This window comes from Giraffa tippelskirchi, chromosome 14, assembly GCF_054371585.1.
Source record: "Giraffa tippelskirchi isolate mGirTip1 chromosome 14, T2T-mGirTip1v1.2.pri, whole genome shotgun sequence".
Classification (NCBI taxonomy): domain Eukaryota; kingdom Metazoa; phylum Chordata; class Mammalia; order Artiodactyla; family Giraffidae; genus Giraffa; species Giraffa tippelskirchi.
The window spans coordinates 71,486,265-71,509,452 of record NC_137288.1 but is presented as its reverse complement, the minus strand read 5'-3'; the positions used below and the strand labels follow the sequence as shown (position 1 = coordinate 71,509,452).

Genomic DNA, 23,188 nt, shown 5'->3' with positions numbered 1-23,188 from the left:
TGCTAAAAAGAAAAGGAAAAGGTTTTTTTTTAAGAAAAAATTACAATTCTTACAGGAAGGTAAGGTGCCAGCGCTCCACAAGATTCTGCCACAAGCAATCTTCTTTCTGGGTATTTGTGATTAATCTAGAGTAAAAAACAAATAAATCAAACATAAACAACATACCCTCCCTTCCTCCAAAAGAGAATTATTTTTCACCACAAATCCTGTTAGGAATGCAATAAAGCTTCTTTCTTTTCCACTTCTGGGGATCCCTATACCTGGATCAGGATTAAGGGACTCAGAGAGAGCCTAAAAAATGAGATCACAGGGGTTATCTGTTGAAGAGAAAGAGGATAAAGCAAAGATGAAAATATGACAAGGTGTCTAGAGATTGTGGGTTTGCCCAAGACAGCTTTCCTTAGGATGTCAGGAACAACCTTTTCCTTCCCTAGGAACATTATTATATTTTCAAATTTGGAAAATCCAGCTTCTAGATATTTACTGATATGGTCTACAATACGGTCTACCAGGAATGATCCGCCTTTCCTCTTTTTTACCTCAAGGATTAAGTCGCAAATCATCAATGATTTAACCAGAGCTCCTGACTGCTGTTATGACTTTGTTTTTAAAGTAAGCAAATATCAATTCATTCCTGCTTGCATATGCAAGATGATGGGGTTTTACTATTGTAGTGACTACACTGAAGCATAACAAAAAATAACAAATCAACAAAAAAATGACACATACTGGGTTTTGTTCCCATATGTCTTCTTCATAGAATATAAATCTTTGACTGGAAAAGAAGTATATCTGTTCTCATAGTCCCATATGAAAAGGTGACATAATTCATTAAAGTATTGGATGCCTAAAATTAAGAAAAGAAATTATGCAGCAATCTACTGGGCAACAAACTGAGGTAGGCGGTTGACAGATCCCTGACGTCCATGTTTATTCGGGTTACAGAAGAAAGAGGTGGTGGGGGAGCTGTTGGTAACTGAGATCTCCGAGTTAGACTTAACCCAGAAACAGTAATCTCAAGACAAAATGGTTTGAATGTCATGATATGTTACACATAAACTTACATGTTTCTTTAGTCTAGCAGGATGAGTCTCAGAATTAAAGGTACACACAACAATCAACTGTATTTCTATATACTTTCAATGAACAACCAGAAAAATACACAAAATTCTATTTACCCAATAGTATTAAAAAGTATAAAATACTCAGGAATAAACTTTAAAAGTATGTAAATTATATTCTGAAGACTATAAAACATTACTGAAAGAAAATTTAAAAGACCTAAATAAACGGAGAAGTGAAGTGAAGTGAAAGTTGCTTAGTCGGGTCCGACTCTTCGCGACCCCATGGACTATACAGTCCGTGGAATTCTCCAGGCCAGAATACTGGAGTGGGTAGCCTTTCCCTTGTTCAGGGGGTCTTCCCAACCCAAGGATTGTGCCCAGGTCTCCCAGATTGCAGGTGGATTCTTTACCAGCAGAGTAAAAAGCTCGGATTTTACTCTTCACAGTGATTCCAGGTGAATAAATTCATGCATCATTGCCAAAATAAATGGAAAGACAACTTAAATTCATGGATTGAAAGGTTCACTAATGGAATGGCAACATTCTACAGATTGATCTACAGATTCAAGGCAATCCTTACAATTTCAGCTGGCTTCTTCGCAGAAATTGACATGTTGATTTTAAAATTTATACAGAAATTGAAGGGACTCAGAATAGCCAAAACAACCTTAAAATACAAGAACCAATTTAAGGGGCCGGGGCTTCTTTTGTGAGTGATAAAACTGTTCTAAAATTCGACTGTAGTAAAAAAAAAAAAGAAAAAAAAAAGAAAATTGACTGTAGTGATGGCTGTGTATGTCTGTGACTACTAAAAACCACGGAATTGTAGACTTGAAATAGGCGAGTTGTATGCTATCTGAATTACAATCTCAATAAAGCTTAAAAGAAGATGGAAAAACAATTTAAAAAGACATGTCCATATATAGAACCATAGAGAACTGTAAATTCAAAGTTGTGTATATTGTTTCCAACTTAACTTGATTTTCAGTGATTAGAGTCTCACCCTAAATTAGTGTGCACTATAATCTACAGGTAACATAGGGACTGTTGGAGATAATATGAATATATATAATGTTCCCTTTCAAATAATGTCTCTAGATTACTAAATTAGTAGATGACTCTACTAAATTTTGAAGAAAAAAATGAATATCTGAAGAAAGTGGGAAGAGAATTCTCAAAGACCATATACTTAAGCAATATTCCAGAGAGTAATATTTTTTCTTAAGAACAAGTGACAGAGCTAGTATAAATAAGGCCATGAAATCTGCCTTCAAAAGTAAGAAATTCATCTTTTTAAGATGGAATAATGAGTTACTTAATGACCTAAATGTCAAGTGTACAAAGTCAAAGATCCTGAGTTCTAGAGAAGACAGGAATATTCAATATAAAACCAAAAGTGTTGTTAGTAAGTAGTGAGTTGAATTATAAATATATAGACTTCTTACATCAAAGGTTTACACCTTATATTCTGTATATATTTGTAATATATACAAGTATACAGTATATAGATACCATGTCTATTATTTACCTCCTTACTTACACATACACAGAACCTCTTGCTTTCCCTGAACTCATTAGTTTTTTAATTTTTTTTTTTGTATTTTGTATCTCACTTGATTCAGAATAAAGCAAAACATCCCAGATGCTTCTTAAGCACTGTTAAATCACCAGGCTGGGCAACAGAAATAGTAGCATAATTTATATCCCACATATTTCCTAATAGCATTTTTAAAAGATAATATGAGCATTTACAATAACTTAGAATCCATCCTAAAGGGGATCAGTCCTGGTTGTTCACTGGAAGAACTGATGTTGAAGCTGAAACTCCAGTACTTTGGCCACCTCATGAGAAGAGCTGACTCATGGGAAAAGACCCTACTGCTGGGAAGGATTGGGGGCAGGAGGAGAAGGGGACGACAGAGGATGAGATGGTTGGATGGCATCACCAACTCAATGGACATGGGTTTGGGTGGACTCCAGGAGTTGGTGATGGACAGGGAGGCCTGGCGCACTGTGATTCATGGGGTCGCAAAGAGTCAGACACTAATGAGCGGCTGAACTAAACTGAACTGAGAATACAACAGCTAGGGAAAACCCAATACAGCTATTTACCTGTTCCCAACACTGTGGTAAAAGTTCAGCTTCAACACGTGTGGGTCCAACATGACGTGCAAATGCCACACAACCCGTCAGTATCATCTGCCTGAAAGACAAAATGAATGAATGTAGACTAGCATTTGCATTAGAAAGCACGACTAGGACTAAGGGTTAAAAAGAGTCAGCTCTAATTATCAAGGAGCACAATTATTTTTGTACCATCAAATCTGGCTTTTGACTTTTCCCAATGGATAGGCTGCCCCAAGAGAGCGAGTTTCTTAAGACTGGTCCTTCCAGAAACAGCAACACCATCTGAGAGATGTGAAGAGATTCTCTACTGCTGTAAAGCTGAATCTCCTAAATTAACTTCCCATATATATAATACATTCTGAGATTATGTTTAATGCTTCCATTTCCCAGTATTCCTATAATTCGGTTTCCCAGGTGGCACAGTGGTAAAGAATCCCCCTGCCAATGCAGCAGACCCAAATGACATGGGTTTGATCCCTGGGTTCGGAACGTCCCCTGGAGGAGGAAATGGCAACCCAGTCCAGTATTCTTGCCTGGAAAATTCCATGTACAGAGGAGCCTGGCGGGCTACATACAGCCCGTGAGGTCGCAAAGAGTCAGACACGACTAAGCAGATAGATTTCTGCAATTAAAAACTATGATACTGTATTAGTAAAATACTTAAGTGAGAATTTTTGGTATTGAGCCCAAGATAACTGTGGTAGGCAGCTTCTGACATGGCTCCTAATGAGGTCTGTCTCCCGATATTCAAGCCTGTGTGTAATCCCATCTTGTTGAGTGTAGATTGGACCCAGTGATTTGCTTCTAACGAACAGAAGAATGGCCAAAGTGATGGGATGTCACTTATGAGATCCGGTTACAAAGGCCTATGACATCCATCTCGTGAGACAGTCTTTCCTGCCTTCTCAGCTGGCGCGCTCTGAAAACACTACCATGCTGAATGGTTTCATGTGGGGAGAAACTGAGGGCAGCTTCTGGCTGTACGTCAGTGAGGAAGGAACCAAGGCCTCCGGCCCAGGGAGCCGTGAGAAACCAGATCCTGCCAACGACCGCCCACGCGAATGAGCTCAGAAGAAATCCTTCCCCCGTGGACCTTGAGGTGACTACAGCCACAGACGACACCTTGACTACAGCTTTAAAAGAGACCCAGATGAACTGACTCACATAAATTGTGATACAAGTGTTACTTTAAACCACTTTCTTTTGGGGTAATTTGTTATAAAACAATATATAAATAATTAATATGACAGTTTCATTTGATGATAAATTTATAATTCAAAATTTTGAAAAAGATTTTTCACTTTTCAGAATGAAGGTACATTTAAAATGACTCTGAAAGTCAGAATGGTAAGTTGTTTTTTTTTTTAACTTCTGATTGTCTATGACTTCAAATGCAGTAACACTTGATGGAAAAAAAGCATGTTTTCCATAGACGTTTCAAAGTAGCCAACTTTAAGGAAAACCAGAACAGAATGTTTAATTCATATCAACTATAAAAGCAATTACTCATTCCTGTTTCTTAAAATATGTCAATTTAACTTAAAATTGAGTGACTTTATGTTTCTACTTCGTCTATCCAAGTCAGCCACAACTGTCCTCTCAGGCCGAAGAGAACAACGACAGACCCTAAGTATATGGGCAGTAGGGAAAGGTTGGGCCAGTAGGTCTTCACTGTATATGGCAGCTTCCTTTCACCATAACCTTGTAATTTTTACCTATATGATTTCCCTTTATATTTATGTCATTGTCTTCTCTGATGGCTTCTCAACTTTTCTTTTTCTATTTTCTCCTACTTTAGGAAGGCAAATAAAGTGAATAAAAGAAAAATGGAAAAAGAAATTCCCTGGCTTTAAGACAGACATTTAGCTGCCTGTTTCCACTAAAAATGTCTTCATTTCTGATCATTTCTACCCCTACTAGTCTGTTAAAATAAGGAGAAGTCATATATATAGGTTTCAGAAATATTTGATAATTATAATAAATGAACTGTTGAAATTTAAGCATTTCGAACAAATGTAAGAAGTATACACTTGTGTAAGAGCTTCATATGAAATAACTTTAAATCGTGAGTCACCATCACTATATTAAACATGTACAAATTTATTCAAAAAATGTTAAGCCCCTCAAAATAAACTTCTTAGCAGAATTAAGAGTCACAATTCTAAAAAGTAGGTCAGTTTTGAAATATATTTGAAAACAGGAAAGATCAGATGGCTACAGATTATTAACAGCATTGGAAACAGACTCCTGTGATAGTAAAAATACTGTTCCTACTTGTGCAATTATTTGACTTGTATTCGACACAATGGGCTTCCCTTGTGGCTCAGGTGGTAAAGAATATGCCTGCAATGCAGGAGACCTGGGTTCGATCCTTAGGTTGGGAAGATCCCCTGGAGAAGGGAAAGGCTACCCACTCCAGTATTCTGGCCTGGAGAAATTCCACGGGCTACAGTTCCAATACTTTGGCCACCTGATGCAAAGAACTGACTCACTGGAAAAGACCCTGATGCTGGGAAAGACTAAAGGCGGGAGGAAAAAGGGACGAGAGGGGATGAGATGGTTGGATGGCATTACTGACTCGATGGACATGAGTTTGGGTCAACTCCGGGAGTTGGTGATGGACAAGGAGGCCTGGCATGCTGCAGTCCATGGGGTCGCAAAGAGTAGGACACGACTGAGCAACTGAACTGACACACTAGGTGGAAATATGGTGTTAGTTATGGCTGCTAGCAAAGAATGACCAAAAATGCAATATAGCTGAGCATAAAATTGGACAGTCCTTGTGTCCTTCTTAGGAAGGACTAAGCTTGTGATTCAGTAAGTAAAGAAAAGTAATAACTGATTATATGTCAAACTTATGCTAATTTAAAAATTTTGCTTTATTTTTTATTCATATCAAATATAGTTAACACTTTAGATTATCTTAATAAATAACTTTATTTCTGAAATGTGGAAGATCAACTGCGAACATGCATGTTTAAATCCTCATGTATCTTGACCTGAAGTCAGGCTGATAGGTACTTTTGGCCACCAGGTGGCAGCTGTTAGCTTTACATGCAGAGTCTGTAAATACAAGCTATGTAAATTGAGAGATTTTTACCTTGCATTCTAAAAACGACAATGTAATAAGTAGTATTTAATTATTAATTAAGTTACCAAGATCAGCTCAGTTCAGTTCAGTCGCTCAGTTGTGTCCAACTCTTTGCGACCCCATGAATTGCAGCATGCCAGGCCTCCTTGTCCATCACCAACTCCCGGAGTTTACCCAAACCCATGTCCATTGAGTCGGTGATGCCATCCAGCCATCTCATCCTCTGTCGTCCCCTTCTCATCCTGCCCCCAATCTTTACCAGCATCAAATGACTTTTCTTTTCTTTTTTTTTTTTTCTTTTTTATAAAGGCATTTAGTTTATTTTTCAAAAAATATTTTTGCTAGAAGGTTTGAGTAATTTTACATGATCACAATCTTTGAATTTTTTCTGACCAAAAGGTACCATTTAAGTGGACAGCTTGTCTAGATCTGCTTTTGTTAACACCCAAATACAATTAGCACATCTGATGGTATTCCCTAGGTCTTCTTAAATTATCTACAGGCCAGGAGGCAGAGCCTAGCACATAACAAAGTATGTGCTTTATAACTGCTGATTAGTTCAGTTTCACAACAATTAAGCAGAGCAGGTAGTCAGTATATCTAATTCACACTATTAACACACTGGTTCTTGCCTGAAGGGTCTGATCATTGCAGAGCTCCCAGTTATTCCTTCCAACCCAGGAAGTAGTAAACCATAACTGCAGAGAAGGGGGCAGCTCTGCTTAGGCCAGTGCTGGCGATGTCTCAGGTCTGTTCCTTTGTTCCAACTAGGAATTCAAGGTGACCAGTGTTAATTATAAATTCAATGATGATACGTAGAAAATAAAATGCAAAGCCAAAAAAAAGAGCGGCTGCGTCTCCCTTTCTTAAGAGAAGATTGGTTTTCTATGATTGAGAGAACTAAAAGTGAAGTCGCTCAGTTGTGCCCAACTCTTCGCGACCCCATGGACAGTAGCCTACCAGGCTTCTCCGTCCATGGGATTTTCCAGGCAGGAGTACTGGAGTGGGCTGCCATTTCCTTCTCCACAAATGACTTTTCAAATGGCTTTTCAAATGACTCAACTCTTCGCATGAGGTGGCCAAAGTACTGGAGTTTCAGCTTCAGCATCAGTCCTTCCAATGAACACCCAGGACTGATCTCCTTTAGGATGGACTGGTTGGATCTCCTTGCAGTCCAAGGGACTCTCAAGAGCCTTCTCCAACACCACAGTTCAAAAGCATCAATTCTTCGGCGTTCAGCTTTCTTCACCGTCCAACTCTCACATCCATACATGACCAATGGAAAAACTACAGCCTTGACTAGACGGACTTTTGTTGGCAAAGTAATGTCTCGGCTTTTAAATATGCTATCTAGGTTGGTCATAACCTTCCTTCCAAGGAGTAAGCGTCTTTTAATTTCATGGCTGCTATCACCATCTGCAGTGATTTTGGAGCCCAAAAAAATAAAGTCTGACACTGTTTCCACTGTTTCCCCATCTATTTCCCATGAAGTGATGGGACCAGATGCCATGATCTTAGTTTTCTGAACGTTGAGCTTTAAGCCAACTTAGGGAATAGTATTTTCAAGGAGAAGATAAAATATTAATTTTCCTATACAGTACCATCAAATTGTCCTCAGAAAATTTTCAGTTTGCAATGAATGGAACCTGATTGAATTTCCCTTATTTCTTTTCAGCTAACATGTAGATTAATTTTGACTGGATCCTAAAAACAACATGTCTCTCTGCTTGCTCAGGTATATTTTAATAACGGTAGGAGAGAGATACATGTTCACAGAGTTTAAAAGCCTACATGACTTTTTATTCTCATGGTGGAGAGATTCCTTGTGTTTTAAATTTTGGGCTTGATTTGTCTTATGGTTCACTTTATGACTTTCCAACATTCTCAGAAGAGGTAAAAACTGTAACAGTCAGTAAAACAAGAAATAAAATTATATAAAGCTACCTATCTTAATGTACAATCCTATTGTTTTGCAAAAGTATAAGCAAACATTATCTGCTTCCTAAGATATAAAATTACAGTGTAGAAACGTTTCAACAGCTCGTCTTGCCCAACTGGTGCTCAGTCTGCTCACCCTGCACTAGGATATTCTGTTCACATTCACAGTTGCACAGCTTCTCGTAGTATTTACAAGTCTGGTTTCTGGGGAGACGTCTATCACGGTTGCCTGAGCAAAAAACCCATTCCCCTTTCTTCCAGAAGCCCCTTGGGTGTGTGTCTTGTCCCCCTGCCCCCACCACTCTCATGACCCTCACCACCCCCAAGCACAACTCATTTCTCCACTCACCTATCCCTGATGGTGGGTGTTTGAATCAGGACTAACCAAAACACTATATCCCTCTAGCCATACAGAAACCGCTTTACAGACAGCTTGTTGATGCAGACATTCCTGTTAAATATTTTATTTCTGGTAAAGCATAACTATTAAGAGGCCATGCTGTATCTAGTTCATCTATGGGAGGAAACGGGAAATATTTAGGAGTTCTTGGAAATCAAATGTGAAAGATAAAAGCAAAGACTTAGTGGAATAATTAGCAGTCCAAAGATAACTAACACAAAAGTGCAGAAGTCCAACATGAGCAGTTGGAATGAAAGCAGGAAAACAGTGTAGGGCACGGTGAACAAGGTCAGTGTTTCCTTTATTAAACAAGACCTTAGAACGAACAAACGGCGTTTAGATTAAAAAGGCAATCATGGTGCCAAATCAATAAAATGAACAAGTCAACATTGTATTTATTTCCCAAAGAAGTAGTCATATTCACCTCTGCTCATCATCTGGCCTCTTGATCAAATTGAAAAGTATGTGGAGAAGCTGGTCTCTCTCCTTAGGCTCAGGATGCAGGCAGGCTGTACATAATATGAGGGGAATCAACTCCTAAAGAAACACGAAGGTGGAAAAAGTCAAAGTAAAAAAGCATTGCAGAATATTCTTTTCCCCCAAGGTATTCATAAATGGAAGTTTTAAATGAAATAAGCCTCAATATAGAGAGGAGCAAATTTTTATTTGTAAGGCTGATAATTCAAGAGAAAAACATAAACATAGTTATGGAGTGATTGTGCAGAAGATGCACATCACAATGTAATAAAGTAACTTACGATTAAACTAACCTTGTTTTCTCATCCAATACTTCCCAAGGGTCTATTACCTTTTACACTAAGTAACATTTTATCTTACAATAAGCTGATATAGTAGTTTAAATTTTGAAAGTGCTTTTAAATAAAAACTTGCAGAAGTTAACTATATTTTAAAACGTAAAATGAAAAACAGAAAGTAAAGATAACTCTTCATACTTCCATAAGCACAGCAGGATCAGAAGTAATTAATCACTTTATGCCCTTAGCACCTAACCCAGTGGCTCATCAAAAAGACCGTCTTCACAGGCGTTGAGTGCTCTCCGTAAAAGCATTTGCAGAAATGTTCTATTTTGAAATGAAAATTTTAAATAATATTTTGTTCCACTTTCAACATACAGAGGTAAATTTAGTATTTTCAAGGAAACAGACAAAAGTTTATTTCTCTTTTACAAAGTATTTGAAAATTAAAGTTTTTTCACATTTTAATTAAACTGAGGCAAAATTCTAAAATATATTTAAAAGATATTAATGTTTTTCACTTTTGAAGTAGATTTGCAAATCTAATGAAATAAAAGTTCAAAAGTGATAAAGTATTTTTGAAGAGAAATCCTCTAAGTTATTTTGCAGATATTTTAAAGAAATCACTATGATATAATAAAAAGGGTAGAATGATTATTCTCATTTAATTTTCCCATCTACTTCCCTACCCACCAAAAAGTACTAGCAGATTTAAAATAGGAATCAATCACTATGTACCAATGCATGACACTTTAAAGAAAAGCCTATATTATTCCGAAGATGCTCCCTTAGAAACATATGACATGCTTTTAGAGGAGTTGAGACTGAAACTAAGGCATGACTAGAAGTCCTTTCCATGATTTCTAATGTCTTACATATATTATGTTAAAATTATAATTACTCAGTATAAATCTAAATTTAAAGCACAAAGAAGTAGATAAGAAGAGGAAAAACAAATCTGAGAAGCAAAAACAAATTTAAAACACTTACTCTGCCATCTTTCTATTTAGGTGCCTCTGTAGGTTTTAGATTAGTGAATAACTGAAAAGTGGGGAGAATAATTTTGCACTGGGAATGGAACAGTGTATGTATGGACCCTTGTACTTTGATGTTTTCCAAAGATGCTTACTATGAGGCCTGATGGGTAAGGATCATTAATACCAAGGATCCTTAGAGAGTTCCACTGAGATTGCTAAGGGCCAATGATACCAATGAGAGGACTAGGATGACACATAAGCATATTCCACTGAGAGTAAAAGTTTAAGGATGAAAAGGTAGTTATTCTAGAAAGTACTAACAAAAAGAGAAAATATTTTAATGCCTGAAAAATCAAAAAAGCCCTAAATATTTTACTTGTACTTTTCCCTCATGTTCGATCTTTCTCTCCCACGGGTTTTCTTGCTTTCTCCTAACCCTTCTTCCTGCTTCCCAATCATCTCCAAATATTCACTCTTAAACTATCTTACTCTACTCTCTTCCTATTGCATCACTCTTTAAAAAAATAAAGTTATGAAGTGTAGGTAAGATACCTGCTCTAACTGTAAGTACACCCTCTGTTTAAAATACAGAAAAATAGTTAGCTTCTTTATCTCAAAAGCAAGTAACCAAAATAACTGTGCTACTGTTTACTTTTTGTGCCTTACATTTTCTTTTCCTTTTTTCTTTTTTTTTAAACCACGAGGCTTAGTGATTCTTAATCAAAGAGGAATTTTATGTTATACATTCCTGTAATGACTCTTTTAACTGCAATGTGGCTACAGATGTGCCAAACCAAGAACGCTAAAGTTGGAGCTCAAAGAGTTCCTGTCTCAAAACCCCTAAGGACCAAAGAACCCAGTGAAAACTGTGAGCCTCTCTGACACATGCAGGAATTAAGCTGAGTACAGAAATAATAAACACATATACTTTGTCATTTTCTTATCTATTGCTAATAAGATTGTTAATTTTCCTTTCTGAGATCAAAGCTGGCCTCCAAACCCTTCTCAACACAGCAGCCCTTACCAACCAATCCAAATGGACACACAGGAAAGGAAAAAAAAATTTGTCAGCCCTTGTCTCCTTGAACTCTAAAATTCTGTGAATTTAGGACTTTAGGGAAACATTCTTTCACTTTTCTCAATCATAATTAGTAATAATTTATGCTGCCATCTGTTTTTCTTTCTTGCTGGCTAAAATTACAAATGCGGGAAAAGTCATTGCCAATACACTTTGGTTGATACTCTACGCCAAGGAGAACTGGGCACATCCTGGCAGCTTGATGGCTATGGCAGCTATAACGTGTGCCAGATGGCTTCCTCTTCCTGAGCGTCGCTGAGCTGAGAAGAGGTCCAGAAGGGGACGGCAGGAAAAAGTGGAAGCTGTAGTCTGTGACAGAGCCATCAGGACTTTAACTGTTAAGTTATGACCAGCTTCAAATATCCTAATTTCCTCTTCCTCTATCATCCATTTAATCACAACTTCTATTTGTACTACTCTTCAAATAATGAATTCTGTAAGTACATTATCTGCTGTGCTGTATATCTTCCTTATTGTAACTTCACCTTTTTCAAGCCTCTGATGTGCTAGTTTATCCACAGATTCTGTTTAGGATTTTCACACTACAGTTGACCCTTAAACAACACCGGTTTGAACTCTGTTGTGGGTCCACTTATATGAAGTGTGTGTGCTTAGTTGCTCAGTTGTGTCCGACTCTTTGCAACCCCACAGACTATAGCCCACCAGGCTCCCTTGTCCTTGGGGATTCTCCAGGCAAGAATACTGGAGTGGGTTGCCATGCTCTCCTCCAAGGGATCTTCCCAACCCAGGGATCAAACCCAGGTCTCCTGCATTGCAGGCGGATTCTGTACTGTCTGAGCCACCAGGAAAGCCCAAGAATACTGCAGTGCATAGCCTATCCCTTCTTCAGGGGACCTTCCTGACCCAGGAATTGAACCAGGGTCTCCTTCATTGCAGGCGGATTGTTTACCAGCTGAGCTACCAGGGAAGCTGACTTATACGCAGATTTTACCCCATAAACATTACTACATGGATCTGCAGTTTGCTGAATGTAAAGTTATACTTAGATACTGAACTGTGCAGTGGTCAGCACGCATAATCTGTGCAATGTTCAAGGAAGGGTCAACGGTACGCATAAATATATAGATTTGAATCAATATTCTCCCATTGGTATCATCATCTCCAACTAAAGAAATCTAGTGTTTAAAATAGTTTCCTTATAATTCTAAATAAAATATTTAAAAACTGGCATCTAGAGTTTCAGAAGAAAATGTGACAGTGGTTTTAAAAATGTCTCTGAATAATAACCATGGCAAAATAATATAGCTTTGATAAACATGATATCCAAAAGGAATCCCTTACCTACCCCATATAAAAACATTAATGAGTCCATATTTCAGGGCAACAGAAATTTTAAATATTTCCAAACATGCTTTATCACCCGATAGTACTCAGTTAACGTATACTGAAGTGAAATATAAAACTGATCTCTTACTGATCCTTAGAGAGGAAATCAGTGTAGTAATCCTATTACAGAATGTATTCCAGTAGTTTCTTACCGTGGACACTAGGAAAAATATTCCTAAGGCCTTTAGAATTCATTAATCTAAAAGACTTAGTAATTTGCACTTTACCCAAGTAAATGAGTTTTGCTTCAACTGGTTTGACTTCTGCCATTTTGACAACACTAGTTCTCTCCATATGAAGGACCTCCCACCGTTCCTATGAAATTTTGTACAGAATTAAACAGGAAAGGCTTCCAGTATTTTTCTTTCAGTATTACAAGTAAAACAAAATAAATTCTAATGATAATAAAGAAATAATTTCAAGGTAGTAAATGTCTTCAGAGATGATTACATTTGATTTAATGAATACTTTTACTTGACTTTCTTAGTCTTTAAAGATTAGTATGTGTTCAGACTACAAAAACAGAAGAAAAAATAGTACGTAAACAGGATCTAAAACAATGTGAGTGATCAGATGTTAAAGGGAAAAGAAATGAAGTAGGAAATGAGATCAGACACAATTTAAAATTTAAAAAGGTATGGGATGTTGATATGATAATGACTCCAAGATCTGAAAGGATCTAAAATACAGAAGGAAGTATGCACTTGGACCAGATGCCGGTGGGGAAGGTCTGAGCGCTTCAGGTCAGGAAGCAAGTCTGCAATTCTAGAAAGGTGATATCAGGCCAATTAATTACAGGTCACCACTTGTCCTCACTATTCCACTGAAAATATTTCCTATAACCTAAGCTTCGAAAAAATCTTAGATGGCTGTTACTAAATTTTTTTCATCTAGTCTTTTGCCTAGGAATTAAGCAATAATGAATTACAATTTAAATTCAAATACTGATAAGTATACACCCTTTGATTTGGATTTTCGGTTGAAATTTGTCATGATGTTGATAGTAACATATAAAGAAAAAAAAACATTACAAAGACTTATATAAGGAAAAGACAAGATTACTCACCTCTGGAAAAGTTTTATACTTCAAGGGCTGCTAAAATACCTATTCTTAGAATTATTAATATCTATAATTCCTAGGTCTCAGCCTTTAGGAAGCCTAACTGAAATACTTAAGTGACTTTTAAACTCTGATACTGCTAAAGAGCATGTGATTTACTCTGAAAATTGCAAGATACACACACACAACATGGGTAAAGAAGGCGGACAAGCTTACGCAGCTTACTATTTACTTTACTATACTTGTACTGCTACCTTACACTCATACAATTATAAATTATATTACTCTTAAGTTAAAAATTTACCATGGAGCAACCACAAGCGGTACTATAAAAGAGTAAAGTTTGGTTTCTCAGGAGATGACCAAGTCTTGGCGGCACGAGCTAATCGTTAAGGTTTTTAGGGATTGGTGCTCTCCTTTATCTTTTTTCTTTTTATAGCTTTAATGATATACATTTTACAAAACACACTCTATTGAGTCAAAGAAATCACTAAGGAAATTAAAATACTTTGAGATAAATGAAAAACAGAACATACCAAAACATGTGAGATGCAGCATAAGCAGAACACAGAGGGAAATTTATAGCCATAATCACCTACATCAAAAAAAAACGAGATTCCAATTCAACAACCTTGCCACAAAAAGCAAACTAAAGGCCAGCAGAAAGAAGAAAATAATAAAGATTACAGCAGAGGTAAGTGAAATATAGGACTGAAAAAAAAAACAGAATCAACAACATCAGAAGCTGGCTCTTTCAAAGGATCAATACAATTGACAATCTTTTACCTTGACTGACTAAGAGAAAAATAGAGAAGATGCAAATAACTAGAATCAGAAATAAAGGAGAGGACATTAGTAACACACTTAAAAAAATTAAAAGGATTATAAGTGAATACCATAAACAATGGTCCACCACCAACAAGTTAGATAATCAATAAATGAACTAATTCTTAGAATCACATAAATGACCAAAACTGACACAAGAAGAAACAGAAAATCAAAACAGACCTATAACAGGCAAATAGATTGAATCAATAATTAAAAAACCTCTAGGATCAGATGACTTTGCTTGTGAATTCTAAAACACATTTAAAGAATTATTAATACTGATCCTACTCAACTCCTTGAAAGAACAGAAAAGGAGGAACAATTCTTAACACATTCTGTGTGCAAATACTATGAAGAATCTCCTGTTCATAAATTATAGGAGTTAATGCTGTTTGAATGTCAATATTCCCCAAAGTGATTCACAGATTCAGTGTAATTCCTATCAAAATTCAAACGACTTTTATGGCAGAGACCAAAACCGAGCATCCCGTTGTGTGGAACCAAAAGGGGCCCTAAATTAAATGACCCTGAAAGGAGAGCCAATCTGGAGGTCTCACACTCCCTAACGTCAACACGTACTGTGAAGCGACAGGAATCAAAACAGTGGGACAGGCATAAAGACAAACATGAAGACACACGGCGCAGAACTGAGAGTACAGAGATGAATCCAAACATCTACATCAAACTGATTTTTGACAAAGGTGCCATGATCATTCAATAAAGAAACAATTTTCTCTTCAACAAATGGTGCTGGGACACCTGGGTAACTACATGAAAAGAATACAGTTCTGAACTCTTGCCTTCACTCCATATATTAACAAAAAACAAAAACATGGATCAATCACCTAAATATAAGAGCTAAAAGTATAGAGCTATTAGAAGGAAACATAGGGGTAAATCTTTCTGACTTCAGCTTTGGCAATGGGTTCTTAGGTGGACATCAAGAACACAACCAACAAAAGAAAACATGGAGAAATCCGATTTCACAGAAATGAAAAACATCTGTCCATTTAAGGACAACATCAACTACAGGATGGAAGAAAGTACTTGCAAATCATATATGAGATCAGAGTTTAATATCTAGACTTGTAAGAACTCTTACAATTCAAAGACAAACAATCCACTTAAAAAATGGGCAAAGGATTTACTAAAATTTACAGCATGTGAGATGATGGCTCAGGGACAGGGGAAGAAAAGCTCTTATTGTACATCTTTTCATATTCAAAAGATGTTAAACCATGAATATGCATTATTTAATCAAACCTTACACTCTGTTTTTAACGCTTTATTTTTTAAATTATCTAGGATATTGCTATGATCAATCATACAGACAGACATTTTAATTGTATTCACATATCAATAAAAAGGCTTATACTGATAAAAGAACACAAAAAACTTAAGAAATAAGAAAAAACAAAAATATTAATCCTTAAATCATAAGACCTTTTAAAAAATATAAATTTATGGAACTAGGGTAAAATATTAAATACAAGTAATCCAATATCAAAGGATAAAATCAAATAAAAGTGTTATGCTTTTATGCCCTGGGATTAGTTTCAAAGAAAGGAAAGATAAACCTCATTATTTACCAATTTAATTTTGAGGGAATACAACTCTGGTATATTAAAAACAGTAAATTTTCTGGTAAAACAGAATACGATACAAATAATTAAGTAAACAAAGATAAGTGATCAATTCTTCATGAAATTATAAGTATAAAAATATTTTTAAATATAAAAAACTTAAAATCAGCCAGAAAAGTAAACATCATACCACAAATAAAATATACATGTATATATAAATATATGCTTACATATATATTTATATATATATCTGATTACTGATGATGCAAATTTATAAAAACTTCATGCAGTACAATCAGATTTTAGTGGTAGAGTTTTTTATGATTAAAAAAGGGAAAATAAAAACTAAAAAAAAGCTTAAACTGCATCTCATAACAATTAGGTTTCTATGTTATTTTAAAGATTATCTTAAGGAACCATAGTAAAAGGGATGCAAACATTAATGCATTGCACAGATTATGTTACAAAAGCTGAAAAAGGAAGAAGAAGCTCAAACACCATTCTGCCAGGCAGAACTGCAAAACAATCTGAAATTGGACACTGATCCTTCAAGACACAGAAAATTTTTATACTTCTTAATGTCTCACAACTGTTCTTAAATGTTAGGTAAAATAAAACCATCAGCAAGAAAACAGTCATGTTTGTCATTTTTAAATTAAAAATATCTATAGGTATAAAAATAATGAAAGCTCTACATATACGTTTTCTTGAGGATCAGTACAAATTTCTTGTGCTAAACAGATAATTAAGGATAAGCTCTTATATGGGTTTTGCCAATGCATTGTATACCTATCATACTGTAGGTCCCGTGATTTATGATTAAAACCAGTGGTGAAGATTAAGAGGGTAACAAAAGAAAACTTGTAGGACATGTTCAATAATACTCTTAACTTATTTAAAAAATTTGTGAATTGCAAATTGATTTCATAAATTGAATAATTCAAATAAATAAACTTGTTTGCAAATAAATCATTCACTATTCAAATGAGATTACAGATAATTTTTCCTTAATCTTTTTATAACTCTAAAGAATACTTTCTATAGCATTTATGGCTTATAACATAGGCAATGTGTACCAAAATAAATCTGCTACTCTATTTAGACATTTGAAGCATCTGTCAATAACAGGTTAGCTACAAGAAAAAAGAAAAAGATACTCTCAAAAGTTACTGCAGACAATATTATAACTATCTTATTCTAAGACAAGTCTAACTACTGCCAAAGAAATACAATAAAACTAACATTAATAAGTAACTACATGTACATTTAAGAAAAGAGTTATATTATTAGTCCCTATTAATGTTCAGTCCCAAGACTGTCTATTTCTGTAGGCAAGTCAGGCATATCTTATCAACAGAGAGATCAAACAGATTAGTTAACTGGTAATGTAGAGAACGGACAGTGTTCATGGCACATAAATGGACCTACAGTAATAGTTAGTGTTGCAGAAGCTAACGATGCTTTAAGCACAATTGGAAAACATGAATACCATGCAGTTTTACTGAACTCACCTGACAGAGGTGTAAAACCATTCTCTAGGAGCAGAGATGCATGCACAAAAGTAAGAATATGATTGCAAGTAATAGACTTTAACAAAATAAAAATATAACACTAAACTTCAAAATGACGAAAAATGGACAACATGATGATCTAGGGGATGACAGTACTTCTCCGTGTCTCACCTCTCTCTTGGCCAACAGCACGTTAGGGACGATGTGCGGCAGGCAGCGCCCCAGCATGAGCATGACACTCGTCTCACTGTCTGCAATTCGAGACACCTAGAAGACCACAGGGTTAATCAAAGACGACGCTGGAGGACTGCTGTGCGCGATGGGACTGCAGGGCTATGATTTGGACCCTGTCACTTCCGTTTCAAACACACATTCAAAAGGACAATTTACGATGAGGAGGAAAACAAAAACAAGAATAGCCTGAGATTCCAAACAGGACAAACATTTTTGCAGACCAGAAACAGGATTTAAAACACTAGTAAAAAGCAAGGGAGCAGACAGGGAGGCTTACTAGCCTTCAGTTCTGGGAACAAATAGCAATAACACAGGACTGGGGCAGCTTCAATGGTTTTTAATCTTTGTTTTGGGGAGAAAGGTACCCACAAAGTCACAATCTTTGGCTAAGGTGAAAGAGTAGTTTGTATAATGAAAACGCATGCAAGGGGAAGCCCATGGGGGCTGCCCCAGTATTACAATGAGAACTGCCAGACTGCATCCAAACCATTCTCTAGCTCTTTCAGATTCTTAACGACACTGTGGGTCAGAAGCCCAGAAGAGGTCAAGTGGAGTCAACCACAAGAAAGGTATTAATAGAAAGGGAGACATATAAAGAAAAGAGAAAAAAAATACCCTCTTAAGATAAGCCTGCAACAACAGTTACAAAGGACTTGATGAAAAGAAATGAGAGCCAATAAACTCTGCAATCAAAGACAATCAATCCTAGAGAAATTAAAAATGGAGTAATCTAAAAATTACTGAAATTATAAATAATATATACACCTGACTTGGTTTTCTAAGTTACACCATAGAGAGGCATATAATTGTAGGTTGGTAGACATAAAAAATTAAAACTAGACCGTAAAGACTCACTTTCATACTAAACAGAGCTTTAATCCAAAGATAAAAATAATCAACTACTTTCCTTAAAAGCTGCAAACTTCGGAATTATTTTTTAGAGTGTTAGTTTAAATAATAGATCTGTACTTGAAATAGACTTTTATTACAACTATTTTTTTGGGTAAAATGATCACAAGAAAAATAGTATGTTTTAAGAAAGTTGCAAGAATCTGGTATAACTTACCTCTGATCCTAAACGACTATCTGCTGACATTCGACAGAAAGAGAGTAGTGCTTGATGGAAAGCAGGAGACAACTTCCTAGAAGAAAACATTGAATGAAAATGGGACAATACCAAACAGTTAAACTGGCGTTTAAGGAGAAAGTAAGTTGCAGGTCGTAATTCCCATCACTGCATGAATCCTACCGCACAAATGTTTGAATTTCTCAGCCACAAAAGATTTAAGGTCACTTCACTGGAGAATAATACAGGGAAAAAGGAATAGCAATAGCTGCTGATCTTAAAAGAGCTTGATATTATGTGAATCAATGTCTTATAAATGTTAATGGATTAAACCTGAAGTTGTATGGCAGGTCAGTGACTATAGAAAGTGTTTGCAAAACCTGAAATAAGATTTTTTTTTTCCTTTCTAATTCTCTACGGTCCCATAAAGGTAAAGAGTGTCTACAAAGTCTAACCTGGTATGTTGCTGAGAAGTTCTGCAGATCTATATCATGATAATGATAACCCTTAATGTTAGAAACCCACATAAAAGAATTAAAAATTAAAAATAAATGAAGGAGAGGCTCATTCAACATTCACATATATTTTAAAGGAAGGATTTTTTGTAATTGAAAATATTAGCCTATTTATGTTTAATAAAAAGGTTAAAATATTTATATTTGTAAAATAACACTGGTCTCTATGCAATAGTATTCATAATATCGTAACTATGAGTTCCACTTTAGGTGCTCAATCTATGAAGAAAAGGGGTAACCCCTAAGGTTACGTAGCAGAGGTTGTTTAGTATACACCACAAAGCGGCCCCAGTGGCGTCTGATTAAGGAGGCAGTGCGCCAAGGCTGAAGCCTGCTTGTTCATTACGTTCCCCCTCCCCCAGTCTTTCAGGGGAGGGAGCTACAATGCATCTAACTGCCCAAGGCAGAAAGCCTTTATCCTTCCCTTAGTTTTAACCTCCTAATCCAATCACTTTTTTACCTTCTATCTTATAAACCTATCTACGTCTTTCCAATACAGGAAATTCCATCATTTCTTTCTTAGACTCTTCCAAGAGATATCCCATGAGTCGCCGTTCTTGCTACCCTCTAATTACCACTACTCTAGAAGGCAATGGCACCCCAACTCCAGTATTCTTGCCTGGAAAATCCCAGGGACGGGGGAGCCTGGTGGGCTGCCGTCTGTGGGGTCGCACAGAGTCGGACACGACTGAAGTGACTTAGCAGCAGCAGCAGCAGCAGGACTCTTTCTAAAACTTCAGTTCAGTTCAGTTCAGTTGCTCAGTCATGTCTGACACTTTGAGGACCCCATGAACTGCAGCACGCCAGGCCTCCCTGTCCATCACCAGCTCCCGGAGTTTACTCAAACTCATGTCCATTGAGTCCGTAATGCCATCAACCAGCTCATCCTCTGTCATCCCCTTCTCCTCCTGCCTTCAATCTTTCCCAGCATCAGGGGCTTTTCAAATGAGTCAGCTCTTCCCATCAGGTGGCCAAAGTATTGGAGTTTCAGCTTCAGCATCAGTCCTTCCAATGAACACCCAGGGCTGATCTCCTTTAGGATGGACTGGTTGGATCTCCTTGCAGTCCAAGGGACTCTCAAGAGTCTTCTCCAACACCACAGTTCAAAAGCATCAATTCTTCGGCTCTAAGCTTTCTTTACCGTCCAACTCTCACATCCATACATGACTACTGGAAACACCATAGCCTTGACTGGACGGACCTTTGTTGACAAAGTAATGTCTCTGCTTTTCAATATGCTGTCTAGGTTGGTCATAACTTTCCTTCCAAGAAGTAAGCGTCTTTTAATTTCATGGCTCCAGTCACCATCTGCAGTGATTTTGGAGCCCCCAAAAATAAAGTCAGCCACTGTTGCCATTGTTTCCCCATCTATCTGCCATGAAGAGATGTGACCGGATGCCATGATCTTAGTTTTCTGAATGTTGAGCTTTAAGCCAACCTTTTCACTCTCCTCTTTCACTTTCATCAAGAGGCTCTTTAGTTCTTTTTCACTTTCTGCCATAAGGGTGGTGTCATCTGCATATCTGAGGTTGTTGATATTTCTCCTGGAAATCTTGATTCCAGCTTGTGCTTCCCCCAGCCCAGCGTTTCTCATGATGTACTTTGCATATAAGTTAAATAAGCAGGGTGACAATATACAGCCTTGACGTACTCCTTTTCCTATTTGGAACCAATCTGTTGTTCCATGTCCAGTTCTAACTGTTGCTTCTTGACTTGCATACGGATTTCTCAAGAGGCAGGTCAGGTGGTCTGGTACTCCCATCTCTTTCAGAATTTTCCAGAGTTTATTGTGATCCACACAGTCAAAGGCTTTGGCATAGTCAATAAAGCAGAAATAGATGTTTTTCTGGAACTCTCTTGCTTTTTCGATGATCCAGTGGATGTTGGCAATTTGATCTCTGGTTCCTCTGCCTTTTCTAACACCAGCTTGAACATTTGCAAGTTCATGGTTCACGTATTGTTGAAGCCTGGCTTGGAGAATTTTGAGCATTACTTTACTAGCATGTTAGATGAGTGCAATTGTGTGGTAGTTTGAACATTCTTTGGCATTGCCTTTCTTTAGGATTGGAATGAAAACTGACCTTTTCCAGTCCTGTGGCCACTGCTGCGTATTCCAAATTTGCTGGCATATTGAGTGCAGCACTTTCACAGCATCATCTTTCAGGATTTGAAATAGCTCAACTGGAATCCCATCACCCCCACTAGCTTTGTTTGTAGTAATGTGTCCCAAAGCCCAGTTGACTTCACTTTCCAGGATGTCTGGCTCTAGGTGAGTGATCACACCATCGTGATCATCTGGGTCGTGAAGACGTTTTTTGTACAGTTCTCCTGTGTATTCTTGCCCCTTCTTCTTAATATCTTCTGCTTCTGTTAGGTCCATACCATTTCTGTCCTTCATTAAGCCCATCTTTGCATGAAATGTTCCCTTGGTATCTCTAATTTTCTTGAAGAGATCTCTAGTCTTTCCCATTCTATTGTTTTCCTCTATTTCTTTACACTGATCACTGAGGAAGGCTTTCTTATCTCTCCTTGCTATTCTTTGGAACTCTGCTTTCAAATGGGTGTATCTTTCCTTTTCTCCTTTGTTTTTCACTTCTTTTCACAGCTATTTGTAAGGCCTCCTCAGAGAACCATTTTGCATTTCTTTTTCTTGGGGATGGTCTTGCTGCCTGTCTTCTGTAGAATGTCATGAACCTCCGTCCATAGTTCATCAGGCACTCTGTCTATCAGATCTGGTACCTTAAATCTATTTCCCACTTTTTTTTAATTTAGGTCATACCTGAATGGTCTAGTGGTTTTCCCTACTTTCTTTTAAAACTTAGACACCATCATGTTCCAAGTCTCTAAAATGAGTTAACACAGCTTATATGACTTAGTCTCGGCTTAATTCTCCAACCTCTCCTCCTGCTGTCTTCTCATTTGCATGCTTTGCTTCAACCTTCATAAATCCTTCTCAGCTCCCCACGTGCAGTGTTCTTCCTGCTCCTGCTAGTCTCTCTCAGTGGGAAGACTTCCTCTTATCTCTTTGCCTGGTTCATTGCTACTTACTCATCAGGTATAAAGGTAGAAAATAGTTCTTCCCTGAAACCTTTCCTACTCTGATGACTAGGTTAGGTACCCTGATTGTGTGTTCCCCAAGCAAGCTGCCTTCTCTTATATTACTACCTTTTACAATATTATAATTGCCTGGCAGTCTCTCTCATAGTGTAAAGTTTGGAACTGAAGGGTACCATATGTTTGGTTACCGTTACTATACTCTTCATTTGGGCTTCCCTAGTGGTTCAGATGGTAAAGAATCTGCCTGCAATGCAGGAGACCCGGGCTGGACCCCTGGGTTGGGAATATCCCCTGGAGAGGGGAATGGCTACCCACTGCAGTATTCTTGCCTGGGGAATTCCACGGGCCTCTAGAAGACTGGTGGGCTGTAGTGCGTGGGGTCCCAAAGAGTCAGACGTGACTGAGCAACTAACACTTTCACTCTTCTTTCAAACTTCATACTCGTCATTAACATTGCCTGACATACAGTTAAGAGCTAAAAAAGTTAGTTGGACAAATTTAACAATCATCTTTCTCCTGAGAGTGGCTTTGGAGTATAAAGGAGATACACGGAACTA

The 23,188-nt window shown here is 37.2% G+C and overlaps 1 protein-coding gene and 1 non-coding gene across 13 annotated transcripts in view; both read right to left on the bottom strand.

The window, feature by feature from the left end:
- RELCH (RAB11 binding and LisH domain, coiled-coil and HEAT repeat containing) overlaps positions 1 to 23,188 on the bottom strand; it is a 108,806-nt gene that overhangs the window by 50,944 nt on the left and 34,674 nt on the right. For 9 of the 12 annotated variants that reach the window (XR_014074731.1, XR_014074729.1, XR_014074730.1 and 6 more), the window contains 5 exons: positions 19,060 to 19,135; positions 17,931 to 18,026; positions 9,045 to 9,157; positions 3,177 to 3,267; positions 54 to 125 (listed from right to left, as the gene is read on the bottom strand). Coding sequence is in view for 8 of the 12 variants with exons in the window: in XM_081562253.1 (XP_081418379.1) it covers positions 54 to 125; positions 3,177 to 3,267; positions 9,045 to 9,157; positions 17,931 to 18,026; positions 19,060 to 19,135 (448 nt within the window). In the remaining 4 variants the exon portion in view is untranslated. Of the gene's footprint in view, positions 1 to 53; positions 126 to 3,176; positions 3,268 to 9,044; positions 9,158 to 14,373; positions 14,394 to 17,759; positions 17,784 to 17,915; positions 18,027 to 19,059; positions 19,136 to 23,188 lie in introns of those variants that run through there. The other 3 variants (XM_081562251.1, XM_081562252.1, XM_081562259.1) reach the window with 3 other exon arrangements.
- On the bottom strand, positions 1,474 to 1,545 carry LOC145535013 (small nucleolar RNA SNORD36). The gene has a single exon (XR_014075180.1). It is a non-coding gene; the product is annotated as a small nucleolar RNA SNORD36 (small nucleolar RNA).